Here is a 14574-nt window from a genome sequence, read left to right on the forward strand (position 1 = left end):
GGATCGAACTGGCATCTCTCGTGTCTCCTGCATCGGCCGGTGGGTTCTTTACCGCTAGTGCCGCCTGGGAAGCCCTTCAAATCGGGGCCCATGTTTTCATTTGGGGTCCTCAGGTCTCACCACCACCTACAGCCTTGATGGGGTTAGGGTGGGGCTGCAAGTCTGTCTGCGGTAGGAAGCCCCCTCTCCTCCCAGCTCAGTGGGACCCCGACCCCCTGGGAGAGGAAGACACCCACCCCGCGCAGCTCAGGCTGCCTGGATGGGAAAGCCGCAAGCCTTGCCCTGCTCCTGGCTGATAACAAAGGCCGCTCTGCAGAGGGAATTTGTCCCGACGCTGCAGAACGCTTTGGATTGCTGCCCGGAACTCTCTCCCCAGCTCTCCCCTCTGCAAACTCCTCAAGTTCTTCCCATTACCCCGCCTCGATTAGGTGCTGACCTCTCTTTAACACTTGATAGCTTCTGATGGTCCCCAATTAAGGACAGCCACTAATCTTTCACTTTATCTGCTGGCAGCCGGAGCTGGTGAGGGGGTGGAGGCAGGCTAGGGGAGCCCTGGAACTGAGGGGGCTGGCGGGCCACACCCAGAGGATTCTGAGCCAGGTTCCAGGCTGCCAGCTCTGGAGGGGCTGGAGAACGCGGCTGGCAGCCCAAAGCCACCGCCCGAGATGCCAGACCCTGCCTGCTCCTCTCGGCCTTGTCCCTCCAGACAGAAGCTCAGGTTCTGCAAACCTGCCTTGGTCTCCCCACCGGGTCATAGCTGTGGCACCACGGTCTGTGCCACGGCAAGAGCTCAGGGACACTCGGAACAGGGCCTGGCGATGCTGGGGGCCTGGACGTGTGCTGAGCCTCCCTGCTGTACAGGGCGCAGGCTGGAGCCACAAGCAGCTTATCACTCTGGGTGACGGAGGCCTTGTGCCTGGCTCTGCGTGGCATGTGCTGGGCCACAGGAACACCGCCCCCCCCATCATACAGCTCTGCCCAGGCACTGGTTCAGGGTGACTGCACCCCCAGGCTCCCCGGTGCTTGCCTGGCCCAAGCCCCCAATTCAGGGGGTGAAAACCAGCCTTCACAGCTGCCCCACCTCCATCCCAGGGCCCCGGAGCCCACACCTGCTACTCGTCTTGCTGAGGTGGGTTAACGGCTTAATTTACGCCTGGACTCTTAAGAAGCAGTCTCAGAACCCGCTCTGCGCGCATCTAAGGCGAGCCTCCCCTATGTGAGGCCTTGCCCCAGGCATCAGGAAACGGCCGAGGCGGCCTCCACGCTTGGAACGCCTCTCGGACCCGCTGGGCACCTACCGTCAAGGTCTAAGGCTTCGAAGCCACCGCTGTCGTTGTCTTCCTCCACTGTGCTGCAAGACACAATGGGGGCGGGGGGCTCTCTTGATCGTGTGCACGTGGTCAAGGGAGAGGGAAGCTTCCGGAATGTTCCGGCGGTGCGAGAGGCTCTGGTCCTGAGAGGGCAAGGTGGGCAGGAGAGGGGGCTCTGCGGGTGCGTGGAGGGCTGTGTGCCACGCGAGGCCTGCATGTGGCTGGGTGCACGGCCGGGAGGGCAGGGCAGCCCTGGAGCCTGCAGAGGCCCTGTTAGCAGGGATGAGGGTGACTCTGAAGGGCTGGGGAGTGCAGTGCCCGGCGGCCCCATCTGCCATGCCCGACTCACTTCTCTGCCTGGACGCAGTGCTTAGTACCATTTATACGCGGAGGGGGCTGCCTGGTGTGACGGGCCCAGAATAGCGGAGCCTCCGTCAGATGGGACTGGCGGGCGTGAGGTGTGTGTTCCGGGACTCCTCACTTGCTCCCCTGGGGTTCTTTCGATGGACTAATGAGGCCCAGGCCAGGTCACCGGCCCGACCCAAGATGGAAACGCAGTCCCGCCAGCCATGCCTTGCTCTGGCCCTTCCGGGCACCACCACCAGCCTCTGACTCGGAATGTAAAACACTAAATACGTGGCTGACGAGGCACGTCTGGATGCCCGGGTGCTATCCCTACTGCGGTTTCCACCCTGGGGACACTGACGGTCAGGAAGGAGGAGAGGGAGGGGGAACGGAGGGGGCGTCCCCAGGGTCTCTCCCTCTCTGGGCAGAAAAAGCCATGCTCTGGAATCACGGGATGGAGACATCTGATTTCTGGGTAGCAGGGGGCAAAGCAGCATAGGTCTCATCATTTGCTGGCTGCAAGGGTGACCCTGGAGAAACCATCTCCCTTCCTGGGGCCTCAGGCTGCTCATCTGTAGAACGGGCACCCTCCCGCCCGGGTTTCCAGCTTCCCCAGAGGCCCGCTGAGTCAGCCAGCGCCGGGAAAAAGCCCCACCCGCTCCCTCGGCCCGTCGCCCACCTCCGATGAGGCGCGTCTTCTTTGTACCGTCTGACGATGGAGTCATTTCCTGGGGGCTCGGCCGTGATTGACATGATGCTGGAACGGCTCCGATGGGGCTGCTTCAAACACATGTGCGCAGATGCGTTACGGATGAGCTGGGTATTCATAGGCTGTGCCTCGGCAGGCATAAATATTATATACACGGGGACTAAATCTAACTCAGAGGCTACGCAGGCAGTGTGGGCCGGCAAGCCGGGTCTCGGCCGCGACCTTGGCTAAAGAAGGCTTGTGCTCAGCGTAGGGCAGGCAGAGCCATGGGGCCCGGTGCCCATCTGCATGTCCATCTGCTCACCAGGGGAGCGGGACAGGGGAGGCGGTGGGGATCCGAGGGGGGTGCCCTGTGTGTGCTTGGCACAGGCTCAGCTCTGCCACCAGGCCTGCCCGGCCGTGGGTACCTGCGTGGGACGAGAGGGAGACCTCTGGGCCCGGTGGGGTGGGGGTGGGAGCAGGCCACGGATGCCCTCGCACACAGCGCGGCTGCTGCTGCAGGATGACCCTGTGGGACGAGGCCCGGTGGCTCCTGGCAAGGGATGCCTGAAATAAGAGCCTTGGATTTCACCTCCCAGAGCCGCACTCAGACAGGAGTCATTCGTTATCAAATCTCTGCCTCCCCTAGGGCCCGATTTTCGAAGCTGAGCTGACAAGCTTCCCAGGACTTCTCCTTGGGGTTAGAATTTCTAATGGCAGGCCTTCTGCTGCCTGGCCCTGAGAGGGGTGGGGGTCGGGGGTGCCCGGCTGGCCCTGCCCTGCCATGGGCGGCTCCAGCTGCTGCAGCCCCCGCCGGCCACCCCACTCCGGCTGCCGGAGTCGCCAGGGGCTGAGGGGCGGTGGCGGGGTCTTCAGCTGCCTGTGCAATGCGCCACAGCCCCATGGAGGCCCGTCTCTTCCTCCTACCGAGTGTTAAATTAGGAAAGGAGGCAGCAAAAAGCTGTAAATACATCGTGAGGCAGGGAAATGTCTTTAAATAAACACAAGGAGGCCTGGGCCGCAGCCCTGGGAGAGGCAAGGAGGCAGGGCTGGGCCCATGGAGCGGGTGAGGCCAGCTGGGGGGCCAGGGTGGCGGGGGTTGGGGGGGCTTGGGCCATGTCCTGGGCTGGAAGCGGGGCTGCGGTGGGTGGGGCCCTCGCTTACCATCTTGGAGAAGGAGTTGGTGATGGGCAGGGAGCGGGAGGAGCTGGGGCTGGCGTCCATGAGGTCTTCTTCTTGTCCCCTCCCTGTCCTCAGTGGGCCAGGCAGGGGTGCGGGGGGGAAGTGGGGAGGACGGAGAGGAGAGACTGTGAGAGCTCTGCGCCCTGGGGGCCGTCCCGTCTGGGGAGCACGTCCTCCGGGGGGGGGTGGTAGGAGGTGGCCTCCTCGCCCCTCCCCGTGGACGAAGGGCCTGCAGCCAGGTCTGGGGTGGCTTCGTCGAGCCGGGACGATGCCCTTTGTCCTGGGGACCGCGGTGGGCATTCCCGTGGGTGCTCGGCGTGAAGCAGCAGGACCTGGGGCGGGAACTTGCCTGCCCGGACACCCCAACACCCTGCCCAACCAGGCCTATGGGGAGTCAGGCTGATGGGAGTTGGGGGGCCACCTTCAGCGGGGCCCCCGGCGCCCTGCGCTCCTTTGGGGCTGTCTGAGGCCTTCTGCACACCCCGTCTGGCCCCCGTCTCACAGCAGGGGTGGCCCCACGCCCTGTTGTGTGTGTGTGCACACGTGTGTACAGTCGCCGCACACACGCAGCCCCATCAGTGTTCCTGTCCAGGCCCCACCCCAGGCAGCCGGCAGGGCTCCATCCCTCCTGCACCCCTTTCCCGCTTCTTGGCACGAGCGCCCTGTCTGCTTCCTGCAGGCCCCTCCTGGATGGGGTCCCTACCACAGCTGGTGCGGCCCCCAGCTTGGGGCTCCCCTTCCCCGGCTCCCGCCAGGCCCAGCAAAGCTCTAGACCCCTCGGCTCCCCTGCTCTCCTCAGGGGGATGAAGTCCGTGACCCCGGGCCTGGCCACGAGCCTCTGCAGGCCCCTGGGCTCCTGACACCATCGGCTCTGCCCCCGGGAGGCAGGGGGCATACAGCCCCGCGCGCTGTGCTGGCTGCACGGCTGTGTGTCCGCTTCCGGCTCTGACGCGGGGGGCCGTGCCCAGCGGCCTCTCTCCCCCCCTTCCCGGCCCCTCTGTCTACACGCCCCCTTCTCGACGGGTCCTCCTCTGACTCTCCTGCAACCGCTCTCGCAGCCGTCAGAGCGGCATTCCACCTCCTCACGGATGGCCCCGCCCGAGGCCTTGGGCTCTGGAAGAGTCTACGCGGACCACTGGCACCTGGCTCACAGTGGGTACCCGGCTCACCCGGGACAAACCCTCGCTGGCTGACCGTCACTCCAGGGTCACGCCAAGGATGTGTGAGGGGGCAGTCTGAGGATAGTGTGTCTCAGAAAACCAGGGGCTTACAAGAGAGCTGGGGGCCTCCCACGCCCGGGACTGTGTGGACAGGGGCAGTCCTCTGGCTGACCGGCCAGAGGTGCCAAGCTCCAGGTGGACCTGCGGGGAGTGGGCCTCAGACATGATGTTTCCGTGGTCGGGGCTCCGGCCCCCTCCACCGACAGCAAACAGTAATGACCATCTGGACACCCCGCCACCCCGGGCACCCCGAAACTCTCCTGGGTTAACCTCGCAGGACTGATGCCCATGATGGGGAAACAGATGGACCGAGAGTCCGCGTGACAGACAGGACAGGGATCCAGGCGTCTCGCTAACCTTGAAAGTCTGATGCTCGCTTCAGGCTGATGGGGGACTTGGCTCTCTGCAGCTGAAAGAGACGGAGCGGAGGGAAAGGCAGAGGATGCAAATCAAGCAAGGCCCGGCGCGTCACCCGCGCTAAGCAAAGACATAAATTGAGGCAAGGCCACGTTGCCCTTGTCACGTGGCCGCCAGGACCACAGGAGGCGCGGGATGCCCGTGTTCACGGCCGTGTCTCCCTGGCCCTGAGCAGACAGCTGCCGGTTCACACGCCGCCCACGTGGGAGGTGGTGCCATGTGGCTCGGACCCTCCCACAGCTGGGAGTGCAGTGGACCGGGCGACGCTGCGAACCGGGCCAGAACCCAGCACTCGGCTTGGGGCACTTCTCAGGGAAGGGCGAGATGCCGGCGGTGCCAGGCTGCCTCGGAGGTGCTGCTCGAGCCGTCCCGCTCCCTGGGTGTGAACCGGGCAGGGCGGAGCACAGGCGGGCCACGTGGAGATGCTCTCACTCGCTCGCTCACTCACTCATTCATTCACTCGCTCACTCACTCACTTGCTCGCTCAGTCACTCCCTTGCTCATTCATTAACTACTCACTCGCTCACTCAGTCATTCATTCACTCACTCACTCACTCATTCACTTGCTCACAGTCACTCATTCACTCCCTTGCTCACTCACTCATTCTCTCACTCATTTACTTGCTCACTCACTCACTCTCTCGCTCGCTCACTTGCTCACTCATTCACTCCCTTGTTCACTCATTCACTACTCGCTTGCTCACTCATTCACTCACTCACTCGCTCACTTGCTCGCACTCATTCACTTCCTTGCTCACTCACTCCCTTGCTCACTCACTCATTCTCTCATTCACTTGCTCACTGTCTCGCTCGCTCACTCACTCACTTGCTCGCTCAGTCACTCATTCACTCCCTTGCTCACTCATTCACTACTCCCTCACTCACTCAGTCATTCACTCACTTATTTGCTCACTCACTTGCTCGCTCAGTCACTCATTCACTCCCTTGCTCACTCATTCACTACTCCCTCACTCAGTCATTCACTCATTTGCTCGCTTACTTGCTTGCTAAGTCACTCATTCACTCCCTTGCTCACTCATTCACTACTCGCTTGCTCACTCATTCACTCACTCACTCATTCACTCCCTTGTTCACTCACTCCCTTGCTCACTCATTCTCTCACTCATTTACTTGCTCACTCACTCTCTCGCTCACTCGCTCACTTGCTCGCTCACTCATTCACTCCCTTGCTCACTCATTCACTACTCGCTTGCTCACTCAGTCATTCACTCACTCATTCACTCGCTCACTTGCTCGCACTCATTCACTTCCTTGCTCACTCACTCCCTTGCTCACTCATTCTCTCATTCACTTGCTCATTCACTCTCTCGCTTGCTCACTCACTCACTTGCTAGCTCAGTCACTCATTCACTCCCTTGCTCACTCATTCACTACCTGCTCACTCATTCACTCGCTTGCTCGTGCACTCATTCACTTGCTCACCCATTCACTCACTCACTTGCTCACAGTCACTCATTCACTCCCTTGCTCACTCATTCACTACTCGCTCGCTCACTCATTCACTCACTCATTCACTCGCTCGCTCGCACACTCATTCACTTGCTCACTCACTCATTCACTCACTCACTCATTCACTCGCTCACTCATTCACTTGCTCACTCACTCATTCACTCACTCACTTGCTCGCACTCATTCACTCCCTTGCTCACTCACTCCCTTGCTCACTCACTCATTCTCTCACTCATTTACTTGCTCGCGCACTCACTGACATTCCTTCATTCCTCAGCTGACGGGCTGCACTGCACACAGAGCAAGGCAGGGAGGACGAGTGCTTTGCCGCCAGCTGCCATCACAAGCCAGTCACGTCAATAAACACGCGACAGGCACTCAATACCCATTGTTGAATAAACAAGTGAATTTGGAGATCATGCTTATTTCACTCTCTCCCTTCTCTCTCTTAACTTCCACCACAATCATAGGAGGAGAGAATTGGTGAAAAACCAGCGGAAAGACAAGCTGGTGCGACTTTGGTTCACAGGTCCAGGTGCGTCGGGGGTCTGAGACCCGCCCGCCTGCAGAGGGCCCCGGCTCCCGCCCCGCCCGCAGCGCTGTGTGCAGGCACCTGGATGCCCTTCAGGTTCATCCTGCGCTTGGGCGGGTGGTGGGGCAGGAAGTAGCGGTTGTCCTCGGGCGAGTCCTCTGAGGTGGAAGAGTCATCGGCCTCCTGACCGTTGGTCCTGGGGCTGGTGTCCCCGAAGTTCTGAGAGATGATGGTCACCGGCAGGTTCCTGGGCAGACTCTGGAGACGAGGAGAGGCCGTGCCCCATGAGCGCCCAGAGCGGCCACCACACGGGGAGACGAATCTGCTAACGGCGCCATCGCTCACCTCCCCGGGCACCAAGCTTGGAGCTCGGGTGGGTGGGGTGGCGGGGGCTGCCCCTCCTTCCTGAACCCTGTGTCCACCTCAGAGTGCCATCACTCACCTCCCCCAGCACCAAGCTTGGAGCTCCGGGCGGAGAGGAGGGGGCTGCCCCTCCTTCCTGAACCCTGTGTCCACCTCGAGGCCAAGCTCTGCCATCCTCGCCCCTCTCTCCTCCTCTCAGGCCCTGCCCGCCTCACCTCCCACCCACCAGGCCCTGGCGTTCTTTTCAGCAGTGAAGGGATTGCCTCCCTGCTGGCCACAGCCGCTTGCCCCTCGGCCACCATCAGATCCCCCGTGTTCTACTCCTGTGCCTCGGCTACAAGCACAGAAAGTACCGATGAGTGTCTGAACCATGGTAAGAGGGCTACTGTCCTAAGGGATTCGCATCCGTGATTTGAGGCTGAGCTGCCGAGTATTAAGTACCTTGAGGATGATCCCCCAAAGCCACGTAACACCCTCAAGCCACGCTGCCTCCAAACCCAAAGCTCCTGGCCTTTCCTCCCGGCCCCAGATCCTTCACAGTCCAGGAAAAACTCCCAACCGAACTCCTTAGAAGACAGGCCCACCCTGCTCCCTGCTGCTCCCCGCTCCCGCCCACCTTCCGCCTGTCCCCGCCAGCCACTCGAGGACGACAGAACTGCTCACCGCGGCCTGCCAACCGCAGGCCATGGGTGTCACACCCCCAGGCCTCTGCTCGTGGTGTCCCTGTGGCCTGGAATACCGCCCCATCTTCCCTCATCTAGCCTGGCGACATCACAGTGTTGGTTCATAAATGTTTCCCAAAGGGCGCAGCCATGCCTGGCACCGTGCTACATGTTGGACACACAGAGGGGCCTACACAGAACTTCTCCATAATTATAAACTGTGAGAAATGCTCAAAAGGGAGACCCTAACCCAGAGGCTCCTGGTTTCCACAATGGGGGCCACTGATCGCCTAGTCAAGGAAGTGACGCTTCTGCCAACCCCAGAAGGGGGACGGAACCTGGCCAGTGAAGTCCAGGGACAACATCCCCAGCGGAGGCCCCGAGGCCCGCCCCTCCTGTGGGGAGTCTTTCCAGGAACCTGGACAGAACGGGGGTCTCCTCCCTTGGGCACTCACAGCACCCCTTCAACTCATCATTTACAGCATTTGTGCTGAAAAGTCATGTTTCTGAATTTGCCTCCAGCATCAGACCTGAGTCCTCTGGGCAAATGGTGAGGGGTGGAGGGTCTTATCCTGGTTCCCACGGGTCACTGGCTAGTGATGGCCTTGGGCAAGTTAGCTGCTTGTGTTCAGTTCTACCCTTGGGGAAGGGAGGCAGTGATCTCACCGTCCTGGAAGGACAGTCCTGTGGGTTAAAGGAGATACGGCGCAGAAGGCACTGGCTCAGGGCCTGCAGAGCCCACAGCCGTGAGAGGCAGTCTCCCCTGCTTGCACGGGCATCACTCGCTTCTGAGCGCCTGGGGCCCTGCTGTGACATGCACTTGAACTTCCCATCGAGATAAGTGATGCTTTCTTTATGGGCCCTAGTGACTAATGGGAGCCGGGCATCTTAAACCCAGTGCCTGCCCACACGGGTTTAAGGAAACCCAGTGGGAAGCCAACCGAGAGGCAGCTACAGTTCTAACTTGGAAGTGACTTGCCTGAGACCCCCGGCCAGCCGGCAGGTGGCCAGGCCAGGCGCCTGTCCCGCCTCTTCTAGCTTTCACACGAGCAGTCCACCCTCCTGTATGCACGTGGGACTCTGCTCAGTGTCACGAGGCAGTGGGATGGGAGGGGAGTTTTGGGGGGAGAAGGGGCACATGGATGCGTATGGCTGAGTCGCTTCGTTGTTACCTGAAACAGCATCATTAACTGGCTAAACTCCAATACAAAATAAAAAGCTAAACAAAATAAAATGAGCGGTCTGGTCTGTTCATCACAACACAGACACCCAAGGGTTCACGGGCTCGGGCGGGAGCTCCGGGCGTGGTCTGGACTGCCGTCCTCTGCGGGGGCGGGGGGCGGGGCGCGGGGTCCTTCCCGGCATCCGGCGCCCGCCCCCACCCACCTGCTCGAGGGTGCCGCTGTCCTTGGAGAGGCGCCGCAGCTTGCTCTCCAGGTTGACGATGCAGGCCTCCCGCCGCACCATCTCGATGCGCATCTCATCGTTCTTCTCCTCCAGCTCCCGGATCTGCTTCCGGTACTTGTCCTTTTCGATCAGGCACTGGGAGTACTGGGTCTGCGCTTCGTCCCGGGAGTGGAAGGCCTGCCCGGGAGGCGGAGGACAAGGTCGCTGGGTTCTTCCCCACCCCGCCCCCCGACCCCTCCCAAATCAAACCCAGGACGCCCGCCCCCCAGCCCATTGTCAGCCACTGCATCTCCGGCCCTTTTCCGGAATCTGACACCTAGGCGTTTCCACTGCTACCGTCCTCTGCAGCCCCTCCTGAGTTCACCCCAGCTGTGCGCCCACTGCTGGGCTAAGAGGTCCGAAGCAGAGCCCACTCGGTACCCTACGAGGCGGTGCGGTTATTTTATTCCCACTTCACAGATGGGAGCACTAAGGCTTCCAGGCAGGGACAGCGTGCAGCCACACGTCTTAAGAGGGACAGGGCCTGGACCTGGCCGTCTGACTCTGAAGCCCTGGACACTGCAGTCCCGTTCAGGCCCCCGCCCTGCTTTTTAAACACCAGTGACACAGCTGGGACGGGATTCATTTTTGGAAGGAAAGCAGGAAAGGTGGGCTCCTGAGTGGTTCCTGCAGAGCTGGTGGCGTTACCCCAACACCCCGCCGGCCCCCACGGGCTGGAGCCTGGCCAGCCGCCCGGTACCTGGTCCCGCTCCCGCTCCACCTCCTCGAGCTGCAGCATGACGGTGTTCATGCGGTGCTTGTACATCTCGCAGTCCTTCCCCAGAGTGGAGCACTTCAGCTCCAGGTCCTCCTTCTCCTCCAGGTACTGCGAGCACAGGGAGAGATCAATACTCGCATCAAGCCATTGACAAACCAGGGCCGACAGCCGGTTTCCAGCCGCGGCTTTCCAGGGCCGGCCTGCCCCTCCCCGAGGCGCCTGACCTTCTGAGAGTCAGCGCTCTGACGAGTAGGGGCCGTGGTAAAAGGCCAGCCACCAGCTGCAATCTGATGCAGACCTACTGTGTGCAGGGGAGTGGGGGACACGGTGGGCACCGAGTGTGCCCTCCTGTGGCCTTCGGCCAGGGTGGGGTGGGGGACAGGGTGGGCACCGCGTGTGCCCTCCTGTGGCCTTCGGCCAGGGTGGGGTGGGGGACAGGGTGGGCACCGCGTGTGCCCTCCTGTGGCTGCAGCGTTCAGCCAGGGGCAAGACCAGCGCCATGCGGACACTTAGAACAGTTCACAAGTAATGCCAGGTGCTGACACACAGGCAATCACACCGCGGCTCAGACCTGGTCCTGGAAGAGAGTGGGGGCCTAGAGTTTCCGCAGACACACACGGGGGCCCGGGGCTCCCAGCCTGAGCTGCAGCCCCAGCCGTCCAAGGGCCCACCTTGTCCCTCAGCTCCTCCGCCTGGCGGACCTCCTCCTGCAGGTTGTAGATCTTGTTGACGAGCTCCTGCCGGTCCTCCAGGGCCTCCTTGCGGTCATGCTCCAGGATGTCCAGGATGGCCTTGTCTGAGTCTGGCAGGCTGCGCTTCCCAGCCTGGGCGGGTGGGGGGTGGTGTGTGTGTGGGGGGCATGTTTAAGGGGCTGGGGGGCGCGGGGCAGGGAGCAAGGAGGCCTGGGAAGGCGGCAGACAGAAGCGCCAGAGACAGACACACAGCGAGTGGAAGGCTTTGTGCCAGGGAAGCAGAGGCAAGAGTCGCTGTCTCTTGGGGCCCTTAAGCGGCTTATTACTTATGAATTTTATCACCTGGAAAGAAGCATAAAACCCACTTCTGCTCAGAAACATCCTGATGCCTATTGTTCTGCCCTGGCTCTTATCAGAGCCCAGAGAGGCAGTTGTGCAGCGTCTCCAAACATTTCACAGGTGATGACAAAGACGGGGCTGATCTGCCTTGCAGATGCCTCCCCTGAAACATGAATTAATCTGCTCCGATTAAACCGGGACCTAGTCTCTGCTCTGAGCCAAGGCCTTCCACACCAGGCAGCAATGATCCTGGGGGGCATCATTCTTTCTCTGGGAGGGGGCGGGTGCCTTCCTTCCTCCCCTGCACATGTATCTGGGGATGTTTATCCTCTGTACCCACAGATGACTCTGTGATGACAAAGAAAGGGAGGCCCTCGAAGCTTTAACAAATCCCTCACAGCTGAGAGCTGAGTTTCTTGGAATCTTTAAGGCAAGAAGGTTTTCCCCGAAGTACTTTGCTCATAGTGCCCCGGACACTGATTTTCGTGAAATGATTCAACCAGGGAAACAACGTCACAAGTGTTACCTCACATAATGTCTGAGCAGCGGGTGGTGCGGTCACCCCTGCTGACAGAGGAGGAACTAAGGTGGCCAAGGATGATGACGTGAGTTCTCTGTGGTCCTGTGGTCAGCAAGGGATGCCCTGGCAGGCGTGCCGTCCCTGCCCTTACCTGGATGATGGACTGCAGCTCCTGGATCTTGGTCTTCAGCATCTCGTTCTCCCGCTCCAGCTCCAGGACCTGCTCCTTCTTGGGCCGGTTCTCGATGTCGTTCTTCAGTTTCAGTGACTGGTTCCTCTCCAGCTTGCATTCCTCCTCCATCTTGTTCAACCGATGCTTTAGCTGGTCAATCTGAAACACCCCCGGGGGGCCGAGGGGAGAACGAGGTTGCAGGGAAACATTCAGAAAAGGGACTGCCTCCCCGCCGCCTGCTGGACTTCCGGCAAGAGCCGTGTTCTGTCCCTCTCCTCCAGCTGGTGACACAGAAGGGCTCGAAGATACTCCTTCAGTGAAACAAACCACTGCCTCCTTGTTGAGGAAGCGGCCCTTGTCTGTTAGTTTAGATACCACTAGAGCAGCTACAGTCCTCAGAAAACCTCCTCGGGCAATCTTCATGGGTGTGGGACAGGTTACAGGTTAGGATGAGAGGTTCCCGAGCTGGTGTTTCCCTGAAGTACACTTTCCATTCCAAAGGTCTTTTCTGACAGGTTCAGATCCTCAGAAGACAAGATTCCTGAAGAACCCTAGTGTTTCAGAAGGGGGCAGAGATGGGGTGAGGGGAATTCGGGCTCTATCTTGACTTCACGCCCCAGCGCAGCTCTGCCTGCATGTGATTTGGCCTCGTGGGTTTCATCCAAGATTTTATTTGAAAAAATGGCACCACTGCTAAAAGAACAGCTTGAGACTTATTGGACTGCAGGTTGGCAGGATCTCTGGCCTAAAGGACCTGCCCAGACTTAGTGTAAGAAAGACTGCCTTCCTGGAGGAGGCAGTTATTCTTGGAATTTTGACAACTGGCGATGTGCTAGCTTCACCCTCAAGAAGTGAGTGTCAGGAACTGGGGCCAGGAGAAGACTTCTTACACCCCTGTGACTGTGTTTGTTTGCTTCCCCAAAGGGATCCGTGTTGGCAAAACACCTAAGAAGAAGACTGCTTTTAAGTGCTGCAAGGAAGAGACCACCAAGGGGCGTGTGTCCTTTTTCAATTCTAGGCTTTTGGGGAGAACACCTCTAGAAATCTGGCAGGTAGAGGGTGGTGGCTTTAGCCAGGAGGGGACCCCAGCTGCACCTCTGTGGCCTGAGAAATGACTGAGGACTCAGCTGCCCAGATATTCTTTCAACCAAAGAGAAAAGTTCTTTTAAGTTCTGAGATGCTTTCTCGCTATTACTCTATAGTCAGGAAAACATAAAACAGTCCTAAGAGAGAGAAAGTTTTAAATCTCGACACCCTCAAATCCTAGATATATACAGCATGGAAACCTCTCCTCCTGGTCATGCAAAAAGTAAAATAAAAAATCCTCACCATCTTGGAAGATGAACCTAAGTGCCCCAGGTCCATTCGAGTAGACACGAAGTGGGTACTACTGGGTCAGCTGTTTTGACAAAGACTTATATTTCAGTACTGGGCAATCCTAGGGCGTAGGTTTTATTTTCATTTTCATGTAATTGCCATTTACAAATGAGGACACCAAGGCGAAGGACCAATCAAGTGGTAAAGCCAGAAGCAGGTCTCGCACTTGAATCCAAAGGACTTACACGCTCATGCTCTTTGCCTGCTATGCCACTGACTCAGTTCCCCTGAACTCCAGCGGGATGTTTACTGATCTGTCTGCTTCAACTAAATTGTAAGTGACCCGGGCAGAAATCAGGTTATTTATCCCTACGTCCCCCACAGTGCTTAGCACTGTGCCTTACACATGGCAGGTGCTTAATAAATATTCCAAGAGTCTATTTTCCGCCCAGCAGACAGAGTGATCCTTCTAGATATAAATCAGTTGTCACTCCCAGCTCTCAATCCTTCAGTGGCTTCCATCACTCCTGGAATAAATTCTAAAGTTCTTACCAAGCCCCCATGATCTGGACCCTGGCCATCTCTTCAAGCTGCTTGCTCATCTGGCTCCAGCCTTACTGGCTCTCCTGCTGTTTCTCAAAAATACCAAGCATGCACTACCTGGGGTCTTTGCACTCACTCTCTGCTCTTCCCCCCCGAGACTTGCATGACTGATCCCCCCATTTCCTCAGGTCTCTGCTCCTGTGTCCCCGTCTCAGGTACCCTTCCTGACCATCCTATTTAAAACAGGATTCCCTCACTCACTTTTCCCAAATTCTTTTCTCCTTCTTTTTAATAGCACTGATTACTACCAGGTATTGATGTATTTGTTTTCTGATTAGAATGTGAGCTCCCTGACAGCAGGGCTTTGGTCGTGAGTTATGTATTCCTGGAAAAGAGCCTGGTAGCAAGGCAGTGCACAATAAATAAAAGGAATGAATGAGTTAAGCCAATTCCCTTCTCCATCTCCCTTTTGGAGGTAAACTTATTAACAATGTCCATCACTTGGCTACTGGGTTGTTCACTGATATTCCACTGTGTCACGCCTAGCTATGCAGAGATACAGCTGTGAAGGGGAGAGTCCTCGCCTCAAGGACCTCACGACTCCAGAGGACAGGTGCTGTGCTCGTATCCTTGATGAT

The 14574-nt window shown here is 58.9% G+C and overlaps 1 protein-coding gene across 7 annotated transcripts in view; it reads right to left on the minus strand.

Moving 5' to 3' along the window:
- Positions 1 to 14574, minus strand: part of CARD11 (caspase recruitment domain family member 11) — a 106817-nt gene that overhangs the window by 11870 nt on the left and 80373 nt on the right. For 6 of the 7 annotated variants that reach the window (XM_025275563.3, XM_025275559.3, XM_025275560.3 and 3 more), the window contains 9 exons: positions 12056 to 12235; positions 11025 to 11177; positions 10336 to 10461; positions 9576 to 9773; positions 7246 to 7422; positions 5103 to 5154; positions 3508 to 3590; positions 2335 to 2435; positions 1299 to 1351 (listed from right to left, as the gene is read on the minus strand). In XM_025275563.3, coding sequence (XP_025131348.1) covers positions 1299 to 1351; positions 2335 to 2435; positions 3508 to 3590; positions 5103 to 5154; positions 7246 to 7422; positions 9576 to 9773; positions 10336 to 10461; positions 11025 to 11177; positions 12056 to 12235 — 1123 coding nt within the window. The remainder of the gene's footprint in view (positions 1 to 1298; positions 1352 to 2334; positions 2436 to 3507; positions 3591 to 5102; positions 5155 to 7245; positions 7423 to 9575; positions 9774 to 10335; positions 10462 to 11024; positions 11178 to 12055; positions 12236 to 14574) is intronic. The other variant, XM_025275562.3, reaches the window with a different exon arrangement.

This window comes from Bubalus bubalis, chromosome 24 (genome assembly GCF_019923935.1).
Source record: "Bubalus bubalis isolate 160015118507 breed Murrah chromosome 24, NDDB_SH_1, whole genome shotgun sequence".
Taxonomy (NCBI): Eukaryota; Metazoa; Chordata; class Mammalia; order Artiodactyla; family Bovidae; genus Bubalus; species Bubalus bubalis.